At 44.5% G+C, this 20522-nt stretch overlaps 1 protein-coding gene across 2 annotated transcripts in view; it reads left to right on the top strand.

Annotated features, from left to right (window-relative positions):
• Positions 1 to 20522, top strand: part of LOC126272321 (uncharacterized) — a 974015-nt gene that overhangs the window by 560453 nt on the left and 393040 nt on the right. For both annotated transcript variants that reach the window (XM_049975103.1, XM_049975104.1), the window contains exon 2: positions 19440 to 19662. In XM_049975103.1, coding sequence (XP_049831060.1) covers positions 19440 to 19662 — 223 coding nt within the window. The remainder of the gene's footprint in view (positions 1 to 19439; positions 19663 to 20522) is intronic.

Genomic DNA, 20522 nt, shown 5'->3' with positions numbered 1-20522 from the left:
CACATAGCCGATCACATAGAGTCCCAGCTGAGTAGGCGGTGTGCCCAGCCCATGGCGTGGCGTTTTGGAGATCTTCACGTTGCTGGTTGCGACAGAACTGCCTGCCTAAACAGCTGCCTCGCGGACAAATCCGTGCACTATACACGGCGGGTGCGTGAAGAAGTGAGATTCGCCAACTATCTCTACCCTCGCCTGTACGCTGCCATTTGTCCTCGACGCAGCGCGGCTGATACCCTCTGTAGGTCTAGCCGCGGAATGTAAGGTTGTGAAGTTCCACGTCGCCCGCATTGTAGGGGATAATTTCGCCGCAACCATCACGACCAATAAGTTCTGCGTAGTACCGTTGGCGCACGACAGACACCACTTCAGTGAGTTCAGTCTCATTGTCAATCAGTAAACTCTCGGTTTGCAGGTACGCGCTTTACTACCAGACCACCAGGCCCGACGCTGCCTCCACTGACACAAAGTAACAAGTGTTGTAGCCATTATGCCAAGTTTACAACGAAGACGCTACAGCTTCACTATAAAATCACGATGTCCATGGAATTACGTACATTAACTAGCATCATTGTATTAGTAGTGCTACTGGTTGCAGTCAATTGTCTAATCACCGTCTCTGTTGTATAAACGTCTCCTGTAGTCCCTTCCATGGGTTAGGGTTTTGTGCTGTTTGAGATTTTCCGGCGTAATAACTTCTTCAGTAGTTAACGGGGGACTCGCTACATAATGCTGTCAAAGCTGCGCAGCGTTTCAACCAGACAGCTGCTCGCCTTCTTCAGTAGTTACTGACGTGTTGCTACAGTGGCTCGCCAATTTCTGCGTAGGCTCGCTATAAAAGCAGAGGCGCCAAGACGTGGGGGCTATAACATCATTGTAGACAACTCATTGTAGACGACGAATCCAGAGAGAGTATTGGTATCCTCTTTAACTCTCCAGACTCTGAGTCTCCGTCTGCGGTGACTCCGATACGTTCGTCTCCTGTCGCCAGTGCAAGTCCCCATGGCTTGCTAAGTTGAAATTCCGAATCTTTATTAATCAGGCCGAGACTTGTACGTATTCCGATTGGTTCGTTAGTCATGAAGTCGAAGTATGTGAAGGCAGACGTATTAGTTAGTGCTATGTCCATTGCCAAGACAGTGTTCAGCAGTAACAAGCTTTCCTGCCTGACCCAGTTTTGTGTGATGTCTATGTTCTGTACATCTGTTTTTAACAGTGCGACGCATCTAGTCAACGTATGATTTCCCACACTTGACCAGGTTTTTATACACCCGTGGCCTCCTAGGACCTAGATTGTCTTTAACAAAGCGAAGCGTCATTTGCACACGTCCAGGAGGACAGGAGACACATTTTATTTGACATTTCTTGGACAGTCATCCGATCTTAAAAGATACGCCACCAACATATCGTAGAAGAACAATCCTCGTGGAGTTCTCTCCTTTTAACGGTTGATTTCGTGATTTAGTTCGTGCGCGTTGAAATGCATTTCACATCTGTTTATTAGAGTACTCAATTTTTACAATTACAGAGCGAAGCATTGCTGGGTTCGCACGTAACTAATAAACAAAAAAGTAAAAACTAAATAAGTTGTGACTTCTTTTATGTAAAGGAATCCGATTCTTAAAAGAAAATCATTTGTCTTTTCCTAGGGCACTGGAAGTTTTGGTTAATGTTTTTCGCGTCTTAGAAAATTCCTTGAATGAATTGTTTATTTGTGAACCATTTCACCCCAGCTCTCGGCACAGAGAACATTGGCTGCTGATTACGAGCGCGCAGGCTCGCCGCGGCAGCGTAAGGCTGGTGCGGAGCTCCTGACCTCGCGCCTCCCGTGCCGAGTCGCCGGCCGTGCTGGAGGGTAAACTTGGGTAATGGAGCGACAGCGCAAGTTGCCGCCTCTTCCGCTAATCGCCCGACGCCTTGCGCCGCCGCGCCCCGCCCCTCCCAGCCGCTGTTCGGCAACTCCTTGCGACACTCCACCGGCAACTTGCGGCCCAGGGTGGGGCTGCCGCACGTCCCGGTAGCCAGAGCCGCTCTCGTTCAGTACCGGCAGCCGTCCCAGGGGCGGCGAGAGGCGCCTACCTGCTGTGACACTGGCCGCGGGAGGCGCTAACTGCATTGTCGCTCCTCGTAGCACATGCGGGGTGTGACTATAGAATCTACAACTACGTCTACATGATTACTCTGCAATTCACATTTCAGTGCTTGGCAGAGGGTTCTTCGAACCACAATCGTACTATCTCTCTACCATTCCACTCTCGAACAGCGCGCGGGAAAAACGAACACCTAAACCTTTCTGTTCCAGCTCTGATTTCTCTTATTTTATTTTGATGATCATTCCTACCTATGTAGGTTGGGCTCAACAAAATATTTTCGCATTCGGAAGAGAAAGTTGGTGACTGAAATTTCGTAAATAGATCTCGCCGCGACGAAGAACGTCTTTGCTTTAATGACTTCCATCCCAACTCGCATATCATATCTGCCACACTCTCTCCCCTATTACGTGATAATACAAAACGAGCTGCCATTTTTTGCACCCTTTCGATGTCCTCCGTCAATCCCACCTGGTAAGGATCCCACACCGCACAGCAATATTCTAACAGAGGACGAACGAATGTAGTGTAAGCTGTCTCTTTAGTGGACTTGTTGCATCTTCTAAGTGCCCTGCCAATAAAACGCAACCTTTGGATCGCCTTCCCCACATTATTATCCATGTGGTCTTTCCAACTGAAGTTGTTCGTAATTTTAACACCCAGGTACTTAGTTGAATTGACAGCCTTGATAATTGTGCTATTTATCGAGTAATCGAATTCCAACGGATTTCTTTTGGAACTCATGTGGATCACCTCGCACTTTTCGTTATTTAGCGTCAACTACCACCTGCCACACCATACAGCAATCTTTTCTAAATCGCTTTGCAACTGATACTGGTCTTCGGATGACCTGACTAGACGAAAAATTGCAGCATCATCTGCGAACAACCTAAGAGAACTGCTCAGATTGTCACCCAGGTCATTTATATAGATCAGGAAAAACAGAGGTCCCAGGACGCTTCCCTGGGGAACACCTGATTTCACTTCAGTTTCACTCGATGATTTTCCGTCTATTACTACGAACTGCGACCTTCCTGACAGGAAGTCACGAATCCAGTCGAACAATTGAGACGATACCCCATAGGCCCGCAGCTTGGTGTTGTGTATCTTCACTGGGTTTCTAGACGTCAAGCTGTTAATCAGCTTTCCAACATTGAGGGTCTCACTCTACTCCGTAAAAAAAATAAGAAAAAAAAATCAGAACTGTGGAAGAACAAGATAACGCACCAACTCATACCGTATAGTCTGTTAAGAGGTTTCCATAGAAGTACAGCATCTCAGTGTCAGGCCACCAACCTCATTCGCCTGACCTAGCACCATGTGACTGTTATCTATTCGCCACAGACAAATCTACATCACAAGGAGCAACATTTAAGTCCGTTAGAACTGTTAAGGGAAAATGAGCACTTGTCACCAAAGAGCTCACAAAGGAAGATTTCTAGCAGTGTTTCCATCTATGGAAAGCTTGTGAAGTGCGTTGTATGGATACAGGAGGGGAGTGCATTGAATGTGACAGTAATTAAATATGTATGTTTTTGTAATAAACGTGTTCCAGAAATGGTCCCTTTATTTCATAGTCACACCTCGTGCAACACAGTGACAAATATACGCACACTCGTAAATTTTTTCCTTTTTCTTTAACGGGGTAACTGTACACTCATATACTGAGGGATATAAAGATTGCTATTTCAAGACTAATGCAAGCAAGCATTGTAAGAATCACTGGTTCCTGTTTTAGGTAACATAGTAACTTCTGAGGCTATTTACTCCTATTTAATTCTCACACGACTGCAAGGATGAGTGACATAGATATTAGTGTCAGTGGTTTTGAGATATAGCTGAAATCGCTAAAGCTGAACACAGCTCCCGTGTCCGAAGGAGTCCTTATCAGCTGCTATGCCAAATTTGCGGCTGAGTTAGCCGTTCTGTTAACAGCCGGGTAGTTATAATTAAACTTTCCGTATCTAGCACGTTATAACACGGAAACTAATTACACTACGAGTAACAAACTTGGTACATTAATGTCCAGAGTATGGGGTGCATGACGTCCATGCGCCACACCGTCGCCGCCTATGATCACCAGGTGCCGTGATCCGTCATCGTAATTCATAGTCTCACACACCTGACCAGTCGCAGTGCACTTGCCGACGTGTCAATATGAGACTGCAGAAAAGGAGCGGGGCATTATTGGTGAAGCTCTGTCATCAAACCAACAGTAATGCTACAGCTTCACTTCTAGAAATCGCCTGCTGAAAGGATTACGGAAGGGTCCTCTTTCTCCACATGTGGATCATGATGAAGAAGTTCGAATCAACTGGAGAACTGGGCGTCGCTCCGGGAAGAGACCGACAACTGGTTGCACGCAGGAGGATAATGAAATCACTGTTGCTATGGGAAGGGGCTTCGAACCGTTCTCAAATGGTATCCGTACTAGATCCATATCGTCCAGCAGCTTGCACAACAGGGCGCACGCAGACGTGTTGACTTCGCTCTCCACCTTCTCGTAAGGACTGAAGTTGACGATGGCTGGCCATGGACCATCCTATGGACGGACAAAGCTCATTTTTCTACGACGTGTGAGGTGAACACACAGATTTGTCGAGTGTGGGGATCTTCACCTCCACTCACTATGCATGAAGTTCCTCTGTATGTTGAACGTGTCACCAAATGGTGTGGCTCACGGCTACCTTCATCATTGGCCCATTCTTTTTTGAACAGGTTGGCGCTCAAGGACCAAAGATGTGCAGTGTCACTGACCTGCGTTACTGCGATATGCGTCGCCAGCATGTCAAACCTGTCCTACAAGAGAGAGACGCATTGAATTCAACAGTTTTCATGCAAGACGGGGCCCCACAGCACATCGCTCGTGAACGTCACCTGCTTGTCTGAAAAACATTTGGAAACGATCTAATTATCAGCCAATCGGTTTCAAGTGCTTGGCCGGCACGATCACCTGATTGCAATCCCTGTGATTTATGGAATTGGGTTACCTGAAGGACAAAGTTCACCGGGGCACATTCACACGTGTGCTGATCTGAAGCGCAGCTTATTAAGAGAGGTAGCCGAGATACCTGCGGACATGCTTTGTTCTGCTGCGGAGAATGCAATCCTGCGCTTTCTGTCTCTTCTGGACAATGATGGGCGCCATATTGAGCACCTTATGTAACAGTAATGGTACCGGTACCTAATGGTACAATGTACTGTTGCAGCACATTAAAACTGTTTCAGCTGAACTGATACTGCATTATTTCTCTTCTCCTTGCCCTTGACGTTAATGCTACCAAGTTTGGTCCTCGACGGTAATTAGTTTCCGTGTTGTAATATGTTAAATAGGGAAAGTTTAACTATAACCAACCGGTATAAGCGGCTATCAAATTAAAATGAGACATGGAAAAAGTGTGAATCTGCGGATAGGATTCGCGCACTAAGGGTTCCGTAGAAACTTAACTACGCACATTGACTGTCCGTTCTTCCCGGAAATCGAGGATATACACTATTGCCGCTTGTTATCGACATGGATACTGCCAAGATATCGGTCCCAGGGTTCCTAGACTTTCGAGTATATATTAATTTCAAGTTTCATGTCGGGTATCAAATGACAAAATATATATTTTTTCGTGTATCACACTCAAAAATTAATTGTTTCAGCTATTTCCCTTCACCTGTACTGTGAAAGCTTACTTCTCTCTCGCCGGCCGCGCTGGTCTAGCGGTTCTAGGCGCGCAGTCCGGTACCGTGCGACTGCTACGGTCGCAGGTTCGAATCCTGCTTCGGGCATGGATGGTTGTGATGTCCTTAGGTTAGTTAGTTTTAAGTAGTTCTAAGTTCTAGGGGACTAATGACCACAGCAGTTGAGTCCCATACTGCTCAGAGCCATTTGAACCATTTTACTTCTCTCAAATTTCATGATTATAGGTCCATGAGAAGTTTACTATAGGTTTTGATAAGTAAGCTTTGGGGTATCAGTATATTATACATAAATAGCCATATATTTATCTGAATTGACTCAGAGGCATAAAAGTTTTAAAACACCAAGGTACCACAGTCATATATCACATATACTTAAATGTCATACGTCTACTCATTCCTGTGAGAAAAGGTTCTTAACTGTCGAACAGACTGACGGACAAGAAAGTGATCCGTTTTTACAGGCTGAGGCACGGAAACCCTAAACAGTAAGTAAACTGTTTATTCTTTCGAAAGTAATCGCCATAACTGTTAACATATTTATCGTATTATGAGACAAGATCATCAATACCTTCATGGAAAAGTGTTTACAGTTGCCTGAGGAACCGGAAGTGAACTGTAAAACCTTGCTTCTTGACAAATGTCGTGATTCTATGTCAACGGTAAGTACCCTATCGGTGCCCGCCAGGCTACCCGCGCGGTCTAACGCGCTGCTTCCCGAGCGGCAAAGCGTGCCGGTCTGCCGCACAAATCCGACCGGCGGACATTGTGGAGGTCTGGAGTGCTGGCCAGCTTGTGGATGGCTTTTAAGGGGTTTTCCATCTGCCTCGGCGAATGCGGGCTGGTTCCCCTTATTCCGCCCGCCTCAGTTATACTACGTCGACGATCGCTGCATAAACACTGTCTCCACGTACGCGTGCACCATAATTATTCTACCACTCTAACATCTGTGGTTACAATCGTCTGGTATGAGACGTTCCTGGGGGGGGGGGGGGGGGGGCTCAGGGGGCCGAACCGTACAATAACCCTGGATTCGGTGTGAAGCGTCGGTGGGGTGGGTGGACTGCTGCGGCCTGTTTTGGGGTTGCAAACTACTGAGGGCTAAGGCGGGACGAAGCTTCTCCATCGCTTGTAGGCCCCGGTTTAATACACAATACGCACACCCCGTATGTGACCTTATCTTTGATTGAACTGATTTAGAAGTCGAAGCGCATCGATGGCCACGAATCTTTTCTTCAGCGCTAAAAAAATATCGAAATCGTGCGGGGTGAGATCGCGACTGTGTGGAGAAGGTTTAAAGATTTCAAGCGAAACTTCTGCAATGCGCTCGAAACAACCTTGGCAACGTGTGTGCGGGCATTATCATGCGACAGAATGTTGACGCCCGGGAAGCCCTTGCAAATACCGTACAATCCCGATTTCACCCTATGTAATTTCTTGAAGCCCTGAAGAAAAACATTCGCGGGCGTCGATGCATACAGTCATGGTTCCATTGGCAATCGCAAACATTTTTCAGTGAAGGAACTGACCGTCTTATCTCACAGTAGGAAAAGTGCGTTAACACTTACGGCGATTACTTTCGAAACAATAAACAATTTACTTGATGTTTTCCATATGTCACTTTTTCATTTGATTGCCCTTATACAATCAACCGCAGACCCTTCGAACAAGAAACCACGACCAATAATTGGAAGAAAGTACTAGTCATACCCATCTACAAGAAGAGTAGAAGAAGTGATCTACCTCCGTGTGATATCCTTAACACCAATTTGTTGTAAAATCGTTGAATACAGTTTGAGCTCAGACTTAATGACTTCTCTCCAAAAGAATGACTTCGTCCTTGTCGATCAGCGTAGATTCCGAAAACATCGATCATGCGAAACCCAAGTCAGTTTTCTCGCCTGTAATCCTGAAAGCCATGGATCAAGGCACTCAAATACGTGCACTATTTCTCTATTTTTGAAAACATTTGACTCGGTGCCACACTTACACTTATTACGAGGGTCGGTCAAAAAGTAATGCCTCCCATTTTTTTTCTACTTAAAAAAATTAAGTTAAGTGAAAAATTTTAATTTGGCGCCATTCCTCAAACCTTCTTCTGCAATCCACTGCAGTAGTAACTTTCTGTGTCAACAGGTGGCAGCACAGCAGAAGTTTGTAAGATGGCCGACATCGATGTTCGTTTGAGACAGCGTTGTGTGATTGAATTCTTGAATGCAGAAGGTGAAACGCCCATACGCATTCATGAAAGACTGAAGGAGGTGTATGGTGTTGTGACAGTGGATGTCAGCACTGTTAGACGATGGGTTCGTCGTTGTAAGGAAGCTGAAGGGCAAACACCGTTGACTGACGAAAAGCGGAGCGGCAGGCCGGTGAGTGCAGTGACTCCACACAACATTCAGCAAGTTGATGACATCATTCGTGGTGACCGTCGGGTGACTGCAGATGAAGTGTGTCGCATTATTTCTCTTAGTAAAGGCAGTGTGATCACGATTATTAAACAATTGGGGTACTCAAAAGTTTGTGCACGGTGGGTTCCAAGAATGTTAACCAATCAGAATAAAGAGGCAAGGGAAACAATAGCCTCCCAACACTTGCAGCGCTTCCGTTTGGAGGGAGATGAGTTTCTGAAAAAAATTGTGACCGGGGACGAAACATGGGTGCATTTTTTTGAACCCGAATCAAAGAGGCAGTCAATGGAGTGGCGTCACACAAGCTCGCCGAGGAAGAAAAAATTCAAAACTGTGTGATCGGCAGGGAAAGTTATGGCAACAGTTTTCTGGGATACAGAGGCTGTGATTCTGGTTGATTTTTTGGAGCAGGGATGCACAATAAATTCTGTTCAATACGTCACAACCCTCAAAAAACTTAAAGCACGTCTTCAGCGAGTTCGCCCAACAAAATCAATGGCAGATGTTCTTCTTTTGCATGACAATGCAAGACCACACACCAGTCGTCACACCTCTGACGAGATTGTCAAAATTGGATGGGAAGTTTTGCCTCATCCCCCATACAGCCCTGACCTGGCACCATCAGACTTCCATCTGTTCGGGCCACTAAAAGAAGCTCATCGTGGGATTCATTTTGAAGATGAGGAGGCCGTCAAAACATCCGAGTCCCATGGTTCCCAATACATGCCCTTGTTCAAAGATGGACCAAAACTGTAGAGATGGGCGGAGATTACATTGAAAAATGACAAAATGATCCTCAATGTTGTGGTTTTCAACCTATGTAATTGCATTTAAATTTCCTGACAATTAAACGTAGAAAAAAAATAGGAGGCATTACTTTTTGACTGACCCTCGTATCAAGATTACCATCGTATGGAGTGCGAGAAAAAATTTGTAAATGGATTGAGAATTTATTGATTAGGAGGACACAGCATGTTATTTATCCTGTATGAAGAGTCATCGACTAATGTAGAAGTGACTTCGGCTGTACCCCAGGGCTGTGTATTCTTACTCTTGCTCTCCATGTTGTATGTTAATGACCTTGTAAAGAATATTAATGGTAATTTCAGACTTTTAGCAGATGATCCAGTTATCTACAATGTGCGGTCTGAATATAGCTGCCTGACGTGATAAGAATTCAGCATGGTGCAAAGATTGGCAACCAGCATTAAATCATAAATGAAATATTTTGCACTTCACAAAGCGAAAGAGCGAGTTATCCTGTGAGTCAGTATCAAAGAGTCACATTGGAATCGGAATATTCATACAAATACCTGGTGAAACACTTTGTGGAGACATGAAATGGAACTCCACATTGGCTCACTTGTAGGAAAAGCACTCGACAGATATCGGTTTAATGACACAATACTAGGAAATGCAGTCAGTCCACAAAGGAGATTGATTACATATTATTCGTGGGACACATCCTAGACTACAGAAACGTCCTCTTAGAAAAATTATGAATGGTTGTGCTAGTAAATTTCTACGTTATTTGATACATAGACAGCGGGGTGAAACTGAACGTAATCAGACAGTTCTCTTTTACTTATTCTGATCATCACTAAATTGACACACAATAATTTTTAGTTCAACGCAATCTGACTTTCAATAATCCCTACAAAAGAATGGCCCTGACTAAAAATAACATATATGTTCCATGAATCACTTACCGCACAAAAATGTTCGTTACCCGAACTATTGTAACACAGCGAGCTCAATACTGCCATCTAAATAAAAGATTATAACTACTGAAGACACTAACTGCTGATAGGCATAGTTAGCAAATGAAAGATTTTCATAGAGAACAAACAATGTATTTACCCTTAATAGCGTTCTAAAGTGACATCCAATTAAACAAATTTCTTTTTTCTGACGGACACACGTCCAGATCGTCCGCTCAAAACTCTGGCATCTCTCTCTCCACATCCACCACTGCTGGCCGCTTACCTCTAACTGCACAACGCTAAGCGCTGTTCACATCCAACTGCCAAACACTACACTAGTGAATATTTCAACAATGAGTCGAACCAGCTACGGCGCAGTCAGTGATTTTCATACAGAGCGCTACGTGTCATTAGCAACAAAAAAACCTAAACAGCCAACTTACACTACTACTCAAGTGGCGGGACCCCTACAAAAATGGGACTAACGGGGAAAGTTGAAAGTGTACAGAGAAATGCAGCTCGATTGGTCACTGGTTTGTTTGAAGCTTGGGAGAGTGTTACATAAATGTTGGAGAACGGAATTGGCAGACACTTTTAGATATGACGCTAACTATACAGAAAAAGCCTATTTAAAAAGCTTCAAGAACCAGAGAAATGTACAACGGCCCCTTGCTTACCGCTCCCGTATATGTCATGAGGACGGGCTCAGATTAATTACAGCGTGCACAGAGGCATTTAAATAGTAATTCTTTCCGCCCTCCGTACGTGAATGGATAGGGAAGTATTGCTTATAACCAGTACAACGAGAAACAACCTCTTCCACGCACTTCACATAATGGGTTGCAGACTGTGCACGCAGATGTAGATCTAGAAAACGTTGCCAGGAGTCTGTTACAACCTGTCGCACTGGGCGGACATGGAATGCATAGCCTTGGACGCCGAGATGTGATGCAGATTTGCATTAAGGCTCGCAAAAGCACTAGAAGCGTTTAGAATTGGGATACAATTGGTTGAATGGATTCACTAGCAATGGTCGCCTACCGTAAATCTTCAGATTCATAAAGGCCTCCGAAACTGCACATGTCAGACCAGTACACAGGAAAGGAAATCTAGGTAATCCGCTGAATTATATCCTCACATAACTGAAATCAATTTCCAGCTGGATTCTGAAACAGATACTGTGTTACGAAAATATGAAATACTCCGACAAACATGATTTATTGACACCTAATCAGCATGTACTCACAAAATATAATTTTTGAGAACTCAACTTGCTCTTTATTCTCACGAATTGATGAGTGCTGTCGACAGTAGTTCTCAAGATGATTCGATAATTTTAATTTCCAGAAGGGTTTTAGCACCGTTCCTCACAAGCAACTTCTAGTCATATTGCGCTCCTGTGAATCTTAGTGTTAGCTTTGCCGTTGGACTCGCGATTTCGTATCACAAAAGTCACATTTCGTAGTAACTGACAACAAGTCGTACAGCGAAACAAAAGCTATGTCCGAGATTCTGCAAGGAAGCGTTATGTCTGACGTTCCGCAAGGAAGCTTTATATTCTTTCTGTTGTTCTCTATCTACCTAAATATCTTAGGAGACAATCGGAACAGCCCTCGCAGATTCTTTACTGTCTAGCGGTCATCAGAAGATCATGACGAATTGCACATGATTTACCTAAAGAATTGCATGGTTATGGAAGCTGCACTTGACGCTGAGCATTAAAAATTGTGAGGTTCTTCAAGTGAAATAATAAAATATTGCTGACTGTCTCACGAAAGAATCCAAAGTGGACTGGCAAAATAATGAACGACGAGACATCAAGACATGGGTCAATGGCGACACGTTGAAACGTCCCCCTTAGAACAATTTATACAAGACTGTGCTTAAACTGACACACAATATTTTTAGCGCAACGCAATCTGACTTTCAATAATCCCTGCAAAAGAATGGCCCTGACTAACATTAACCTATACCTTTCACAAATCACTTACCTCACCAAAAATCTTCGTTACTCGAACTACTGCAATACAGCGAGAGCCACTACTGCCAACTAAATAAAAGATTCAAACTACTGAAGGCACTAACTACTGATAGGCATAGTTAGCAAATGAGATTTTGATAGAGAACAAACAATGTATTTACCTTAATAGTCATAACACATATAGCAATTCATGACATCCAGTCTTACAAATTTCAAAACTCCGCCATCTCCCTCACCACGTCAATCACTGCTGGCGGCTGACCTCCAACAGCGCAACGCTACGCGCTGTTAACATACAGCCGCCCAACACTACAATGGCGAGTATTACAACAATGCCAACCAGCCACTGACTGCACAGAGCACAGCCAGTGATTTTTCATACAGAGCGCTATGTGGCGTTACCAATAAAAAAAACCTGAACAGCCTACTTACAACGTCTCGTGGTAGTTGCTGACTAAAGCTGTGTTTTCCTTGGAGTATGAATTTTGCGCGGCGCGGGCAGGATACGGTGTTTTACATCGATGGGGGCTCAAAACTTAAAATACATTGCGGAATTTTGTATTCCCAGAAGAGGAAATCGCAAGCGTGTTAACTATTCAGTCCACACATGCTGTCTGAGAAGTGTGTTCAAAGTGTTCTTACTGTACAGTACTGATGGATCTCATGGAAGAAAAGAAAATTCCTCGGATTTCTGACAACTAAACACGTAAGGGACTACGAAGAAGAGCATTTAGCTTCAAACTTATCCGAAGAGTGATCAAAAACACAGTTTGGACACTGCTTCAATGAGCAGTTTATCTTCATCTACATCTACATCTACATGACTACTCTGCAATTCACATTTAAGTGCTTGGCAGAGGGTTCATCGAACCACAATCATACTATCTCTCAACTATTCCACTCCCGAACAGCGAGCGGGAAAAACGAAAACCTGAACCTTTCTGTTCCAGCTCTGATTTCTCTTATTTTATTTTGATGATCATTCCTACCTATGTAGGTTGGGCTCAACAAAATATTTTCGCATTCGGAAGAGAAAGTTGGTGACTGAAATTTCGTAAAAAGGTCTCGCCGCGACGAAAAACGTCTATGCTGTAATGACTTCCATCTCAACTCGTGTATCATATCTGCCACACTCTCTCCCCTATATTGTGATAATACAAAACGAGCTGCCCTTTTTTTTTGCACCCTTTCGATGTCCTCCGTCAATCCCACCTGGTAAGGATCCCACACCGCGCAGCAATATTCTAACAGAGGACGAACGAGTGTAGTGTAAGCTGTCTCTTTAGTGGACTTGTTGCATCTTCTAAGTGTCCTGCCAATGAAACGCAACCTTTGGCTCGCCTTCCCGACAATATTATCTATGTGGTCCTTCCAACTGAAGTTGTTCGTAATTTTAACACCCAGGTACTTAGTTGAATTGACAGCCTTGAGAATTGTACTATTTATCGAGTAATCGAATTCCAACGGATTTCTTTTGGAACTCATGTGGATCATCTCACACTTTTCGTTATTTAGCGTCAACTGCCACCTGACACACCATACAGCAATCTTTTCTAAATCGCTTTGCAACTGATACTGGTCTTCGTATGACCTTACTAGACGGTAAATTACAGCATCATCTGCGAACAGTCTAAGAGAACTGCTCAGATTGTCACCCAGGTCATTTATATAGATCAGGAACAGTAGAGGACCCAGGACGCTTCCCTGGGGAACACCTGATATCACTTCGGTTTTACTCGATGATTTGCCGTCTATTATTACGAACTGCGACCTTCCTGACAGGAAATCACGAATCCAGTCGCACAACTGAGACGATACCCCATAGCTCCGCAGCTTCATTAGAAGTCGCTTGTGAGGAACGGTGTCAAAAGCTTTCCGGAAATCTAGAAATACGGAATCAACTTGAGATCCCCTGTCGATAGCGGCCATTACTTCGTGCGAATAAAGAGCTAGCAGCGTTGCACAAGAGCGATGTTTTCTGAAGCCATGCTGATTACGTGTCAATAGATCGTTCCCTTCGAGGCGATTCATAATGTTTGAATACAGTATATGCTGCAAAACCCTACTGCAAACCGACGTCAATGATATAGGTCTGTAGTTAAATGGATTACTCCTACTACCCTTCTTGAACACTGGTGCGACCTGCGCAATTTTCCAATCTGTAGGTACAGATCTATCGGTGAGCGAGCGGTTGTATATGAGTGCTAAGTAGGGAGCTATAGTATCAGCGTAATCTGAAAGGAACCTAATCGGTATACAATCTGGACCTGAAGACTTGCCCCTATCAAGCGATTTGAGTTGCTTCGCAACCCCTAAGGTATCTACTTCTAAGAAACTCATGCTAGCAGATGTTCGTGTTTCAAATTCTGGAATATTCCATTCGTCTTCCCTGGTGAAGGAATTTCGGAAAAATGCGTTCAATAACTCCGCTTTAGCGGCACAGTCGTCGATAACAGTACCATCGGCACTGCGCAGCGAAGGTATTGACTGCGTCTTGCCGCTTGTGTACTTTACATACGACCAGAATTTCTTCGGATTTTCTACCAAATTTCGAGACAATGTTTCGTTGTGGAACCTATTAAAGGCATCTCGCATCGAAGTACGTGCCAAATTTCGCGCGTCTGTAAATTTTAGCCCATCTTCGGGATTTCGCGTTCTTCTGAACTTCGCATGCTTTTTTCCGTTGCCTCTGCAACAGCGTTCGGACCTTTTTTTGTGTACCACGGGGGATCCGTTCCATCTCTTACCAATTTATGAGGTATGAATATCTCAATTGCTGTTGCTACTATGTCTTTGAATTTGAGCCACATCTCGTCTACATTCGCATAGTCAGTTCGGAAGGAATGGAAATAGTCTTTTAGGAAGGCTTCAAGTGACACTTTATCCGCTTTTTTAAATAAAATTATTTTGCGTTTGTTTCTGATGGATTTGGAAGAAATGGTATTGAGCCTAGCTACAATGACCTTGTGATCACTAATCACTGTATCAGTCATGATGCTCTCTATCAGCTCTGGATTGTTTGTGGCTAAGAGGTCAAGTGTGTTTTCGCAACCATTTGCAATTCGCGTGGGTTCGTGGACTAACTGCTCGAAATAATTTTCGGAGAATGCATTTAGGACAATCTCGGAAGACGTTTTCTGACTACCACCGGTTTTGAACAAGTATTTTTGCCAACATACCGAGTGTAGGTTGAAGTCCCCACCAACTATAACCGTATGAGTGGGGTATTTATTTGTTACGAGACTCAAACTTTCTCTGAACTGTTCCGCAACTGTATCATCGGAGTCTGGGGGTCGGTAGAAGGAGCCAATTATTAACTTAATTCGGCTGTTAAGTATAACCTCCACCCATACCAATTAGCACGGAGTATCTACTTCGACTTCACTACAAGATAAACCACTACTGACAGACACAAACACTCCACCACCAATTCTGCCTAATCTATCTTTCCTGAACACCGTCTGAGACTTCGTAAAAATTTCTGCAGAACTTCTTTCAGGCTTTAGCCAGCTTTCTGTACCTATAACGATATCAGCTTCTGTGTTTTCTATTAGCGCTTGAAGCTCAGGGACTTTTCCAGCGCAACTACAACAATTTACAACTATAATTCCGACTGTTCCTTGATCCAAGCACGTCCTGTAATTGCCAAGCACCCTTTGACATTGCAGCCCATCCCGCACTTTCCCGAGGCCTTCTAACCTAAAAAGGCGCCCAGTCCACGCCACACAGCCTCCGCTACCCGTGTAGCCGCCAGCTGAGTGTAGTGAACTCCTGACCTATTCAGCAGAACCCGAAACCCCACCACCCTATGGCGCAAGTCAAGGAATCTGCAGCCAATACGGTCGCAAAACCGTCTGAACCTCTGATTCAGACCCTCCACCCGGCTCTGCAACAAAGGTCCGCAGTCGGTTCTGTCACCGATGCTGCAGATGGTGAGCTCTGCCTTCATCTCGTAAGCAAGACCGGCAGCCTTTACCAAATCAGATAGCCGCTGGAATCCAGAGAGAATTTCCTCAGATCCAAAGCGACACACGTCATTAGTGCCGACATGTGCCACCACCTGCAGCTGGCTGCACCCTGTGCTCTTCATGGCATCCGGAAGGACCCTTTCCACATCTGGAATTACTCTTCCTGGAATGCACACGGAGTGCACACTGGATTTCTTCCCCTCCTTAGCCGCCGTATCCCTAAGGGGCCCCATTACACGCCTAACATTGGAGCTCCCAACTACCAGTAAGCCCACCCTCTGCGATTGCCCGGACCTTGAAGGCTGAGAATGATCCTCTGAAACAGGGCAGGCAGCTGCATCTGGCTCAGCCAGAGACAGTGCCTGAAACCGGTTTGTCAGACGCACCGGGGAGGCTTTCTGATCAGCCTCCGGGGACGCCTTTCGCTGCCTGCCACGCCTTGGAACGACCTCCCAATCAACCACAGGCGAGGGCTCAGCCCCACTGCGGGCAGCAACCGGGGCAACCACAGCGGCAGACCGATCTGGGGACAGACGGGACGAGGTTGACATCCCCGTGATACCCGAGTCCGGCTCCCCACAGTGGTGCCCATTGGCAACAGCCTCAAGCTTTGGCAATGAGGCACGTTTAATAGCCATTTGCACACAAACATTTTCTGATTTGAAGCAACTGCTTTAATAGAACATATAACGCATTATACTAGTCCACAAACAGTTGGCCTGTCACACCTGACGGAAAGTGTTTGCTCATACGCATTGCATTCTGTCGGAAAAGAAATTCATTGTTTCGCTACTGTCGATGGGTCGACGCACTGCGTCAGGAGTATTACGTACTGCACGGCGCAAACTGCCTACCCCTATGAAAATCTGAATTAAAATGAATTCAAGATAATGTCGTGCCTACAATCCTTTCAGGAGAAGAGGGTATCTCCAAACTGCATCAGTCTTTAACAGTTTTAGGCAACTACTGTCTGCTAGGTATGACTGGGGCAGACGAGAGCATCATGAAAATGATCTTTTCGAAAATAAATGTCTTTCATGGAAAAATTTATTTTACATTTCAGGGGGAATTTATCTCCATGTAGGGAACTGCCCGACTAGGTAGTGTTATCAGTTATCTATTTTATAATGACTGATCTCTGACTTTGAGCAGGTATTCTGGTTACATCGCATCACGAACATCGATGTGCTGTACCTTTTCGGAAATGTGGAAATGTCTTTCACCGGCCGGTGTGCTCGAGCGGTTCTAGACGCTTCAGTCTGGAACCGCGCGACTGCTACGGTCGCAGGTTCCAATCCTGCGTCGGGCATAAATGTTTGTGATGTCCTTAGGTTAGTTAGGTTTAAGTAGTTCTAAGTTCTAGGGGACTGATGACCTCAGACGTTAACTCCCATAGTGGTCAGAACCATTTGAACCATTTTTTTTGTCCTCTTTCATTTGGGGAACGAATATTAAATTTTAGTTGAAAATGGAGCGACATATGTTCTATGTTTGAGAGAGCACGTTCGTTTTCGAGCATTTTTCTGGTGCGTAATTTTTGAGGAGTCATAGAAGCCAGACCGTAATTAGGAGAAAAATTTATTTTCGCAGTTTAAAAAATGTTCAAATGTGTGTGAAATCTTATGGGACTTAACTGCTAAGGTCATCAGTCCCAAAGCTTACACACTACTTAACCTAAATTATCCTAAGGACAAATACACACACCCATGCCCGAGGGAGGACTCGAACCTCCGCTACGACCAGCCGCACAGTCCATGACTTCTGCGCGTTAGACCGCTCAGCTAATCCCGCACGGCCCGCACTTTAAATATATTACATTTCTATTTCCCTTATTTTCTGATTAGTCATTTCATCGCTACATTTTCAAACGTCAGACACTGAGACTATTGCGGCGGAGGACACATGGGTACAAAGCTTGATCTTTTTTTTTTTTTTTTTTTTTTTTTGTTGGTTGTTGGTTGCATCATATGTCATTACTAATGAACAGTCCCCTTGTCAATTAAGTGTTCGTAAAGCAACTGCGTTAGTAACTCCAGTCTATGCAAAGCTGCGACAGAGCGCACTTGTCGTTGCAGGACGCTGCCACTGTTGTAATGTCGCAATAAGCGCCTACTCATCGATGAAGGGTGACAACGTCGTACTCTGCGATTTTAGTGCCCAGTTCTTGCACGTTGTCTCTGGTCATCAACAGTTAAATGATAGACAAAGCTAATGACTTAACTAGTTGGAGGCCATATTATGTGTCCATGGCATCCAAGTCTCCATTCTTGCATATTCTCATTGACTGCAGCCACTCCAGCTAGTTGTCGGACCGTTGCGTTCTTGATACGGTCAGGCAGTGAAATGCCTAATGGTCTTCTCTGTAACTGCATTTCCATGGCGTGCAGTGATTGCTGAGCACACCTAAGTGTGTTCCAGTTCTTGGTATTATGTACTGCAACTGGTCTCACCATTGTGCGGCATATCTTTGATTTTAGGTGATTAGGCACTTTCTTATCATGAAGAATACCAGTCACGTCTCTGAATCTTATCCAGGTCCATTTTTATTCTTGCCGTCACATCCTCATTTACATTGCCATAACTCTGTAGCCACGACCACATATGTCGGAATGTGTCCACATTAGTAAAAAAAAAAAAAAAAGCTCTATTAATTTCTACAGTTCCAGGAGATGGAATATTTTCGCAGTATTCAGCGTTCTGAATGTTTAAACGGAGACCAGTTCTTTCTAGATGATCATGGACATTATTTTTCAAGATCCTCCCTGATATCCACCGCAAGCTATACATAATCGACAAGGAACAATAGAAAGTAAATGTTGCTCGGCGATTTTGGCAGCATGGCATTGGCAACCACATGTTGCAAAAAACGCAAACGGAAATAAATGAAACACGAGATACCATCAATTAATGTAAATTGAAGGGCAACAATAGTATTCCATTTACGCATTTCGTCTTGTTCATACTTGTTACCATTCGGCAGATTGTGGGACTCTACATCCGCCATTATTATGAAAAAGCGACTTATCAGAAATCAACTAAAACCCACCTGTAAGAAAGGATCTTTGTATCTTTAAGCTGAGCAAAGGAAACTGTTAACGTAATTACTATCTGGGTTTAATGACTCCTCAACTTAAAAATGGCTCAAAGGGTTCTGAGCACTATGGGACTTAACATCTGTTGTCATCAGTCCCCTAGAACTTAGAACTAATTAAACCTAACTAACCTAAGGACATCACACACATCCATGCCCGAGGCAGGATACGAAACTGCGACCGTAACAGTCGCGCGGTTCCGGACTGAGCGCCTGAACCGCTAGACCACCGTGGCCGGCTTCTCAAATTAGACACTCGGCGAAAAGTGCTCGAAGAAGTACGCTTTCTCTTAAATATTGTCGGGTATGCCATCCCCTTTTCAACTAAAATGTAATATTTGCAAGTGAAATAAAAGTAAACAATTCCAATTTCCCGGCAAGGTACGACACAGCGACGTCGATCACGCACTTTAAGCGAAATGTGAGTTACAAGTCAGAGGTCAATCATTGTGACATGGGTAGCAGTGCCAGTCTCATGTTTAACCATCTGTTGTTTGTTGTGGTGTTGCAGCTGGTGGCGATCCAGGGGTTCTGCAAGTCGACGCGGGAGTACTGCCCGCCGGGCGTGCCGGGGTCTCCGGGTCCTCAGGGGCCGCCCGGACTGCACGGCCAGCCCGGCGCCAAGGGTGACCGAGGGGAGCGGGGGTTCCCCGGCGAGCCCGGCTCCAGGGGACTCCCCGGCGTGGCGGGGCTGCCCGGTCCCCGCGGCCCCAAGGGCGAACTTGGCTACCCCGGTGAGTGAGCGGCTCACCCTGCTCTCTGTCCACACTATGTCATAACACTCCCTGTCCAGTCTTATATCAACTTTTGTTTAGCCTGACCTTTACCATTATTATTATATTTGCAGGTCGGTAACTGATAAATTATTTGTTTTGGAGGTAGCAGCTTTGCAGCATCACTTTTTGTTGTTTTTATTTTATGTATTTATACTTCATTTTTTTGTAACTAGTTTCGGGGTCGTAATCTTACAGTCAGGCGCTCATTCTAATAATTGGCCAATCCGTCAAATTGCAACCCAAACTGATGATTTCTTTTATACTGTGCAGTAGACATAGTGTGACAGTAGTTTTCTACACTTGCTTGTTGCCATGGATATATAAGCATCTTTCACTTTTCTTTTACTCAGACATTGCCATTCCGACCCATCTTTTCATAATATGTACTTGGCTTGAAGTCACAGAGGTTTCAACTTAAACTTGTGAAAGTCGACAGCATCAACTGATTGTCACAGAGAGATACATTTTGTCTTGTTGCTACGTTCTTTGCATTCTGTTTTGGCGGGCTGCATCGTAACCTAGCGGCATTTTATGGTGCGAAATTTGGTGTATATTAAAGGTGTCTATTAACGATGAGTGTGTACATTCACTTTGCATCAGTGCATCATCCAAAAATCCTACCATCTGCGATATTTATTCTGTAAGACATATAGAAGTCCATATGATCGTCTTTTGTTCAACTTACATGCCCTTGACACAGAAAACTCTGTATAATACCTATATTTCACTTAAGCAGCATTATGGACAGTTTATCACTTAATAGTGGTGGTACCTATAAAAAGTATTATTGAATAAAAGAATTTTCTGTAACTAATGTT

The sequence above is a fragment of the Schistocerca gregaria genome, chromosome 5 (assembly GCF_023897955.1).
Source record: "Schistocerca gregaria isolate iqSchGreg1 chromosome 5, iqSchGreg1.2, whole genome shotgun sequence".
Taxonomy (NCBI): domain Eukaryota; kingdom Metazoa; phylum Arthropoda; class Insecta; order Orthoptera; family Acrididae; genus Schistocerca; species Schistocerca gregaria.
This window is presented reverse-complemented; position numbering and strand designations above follow the sequence as displayed.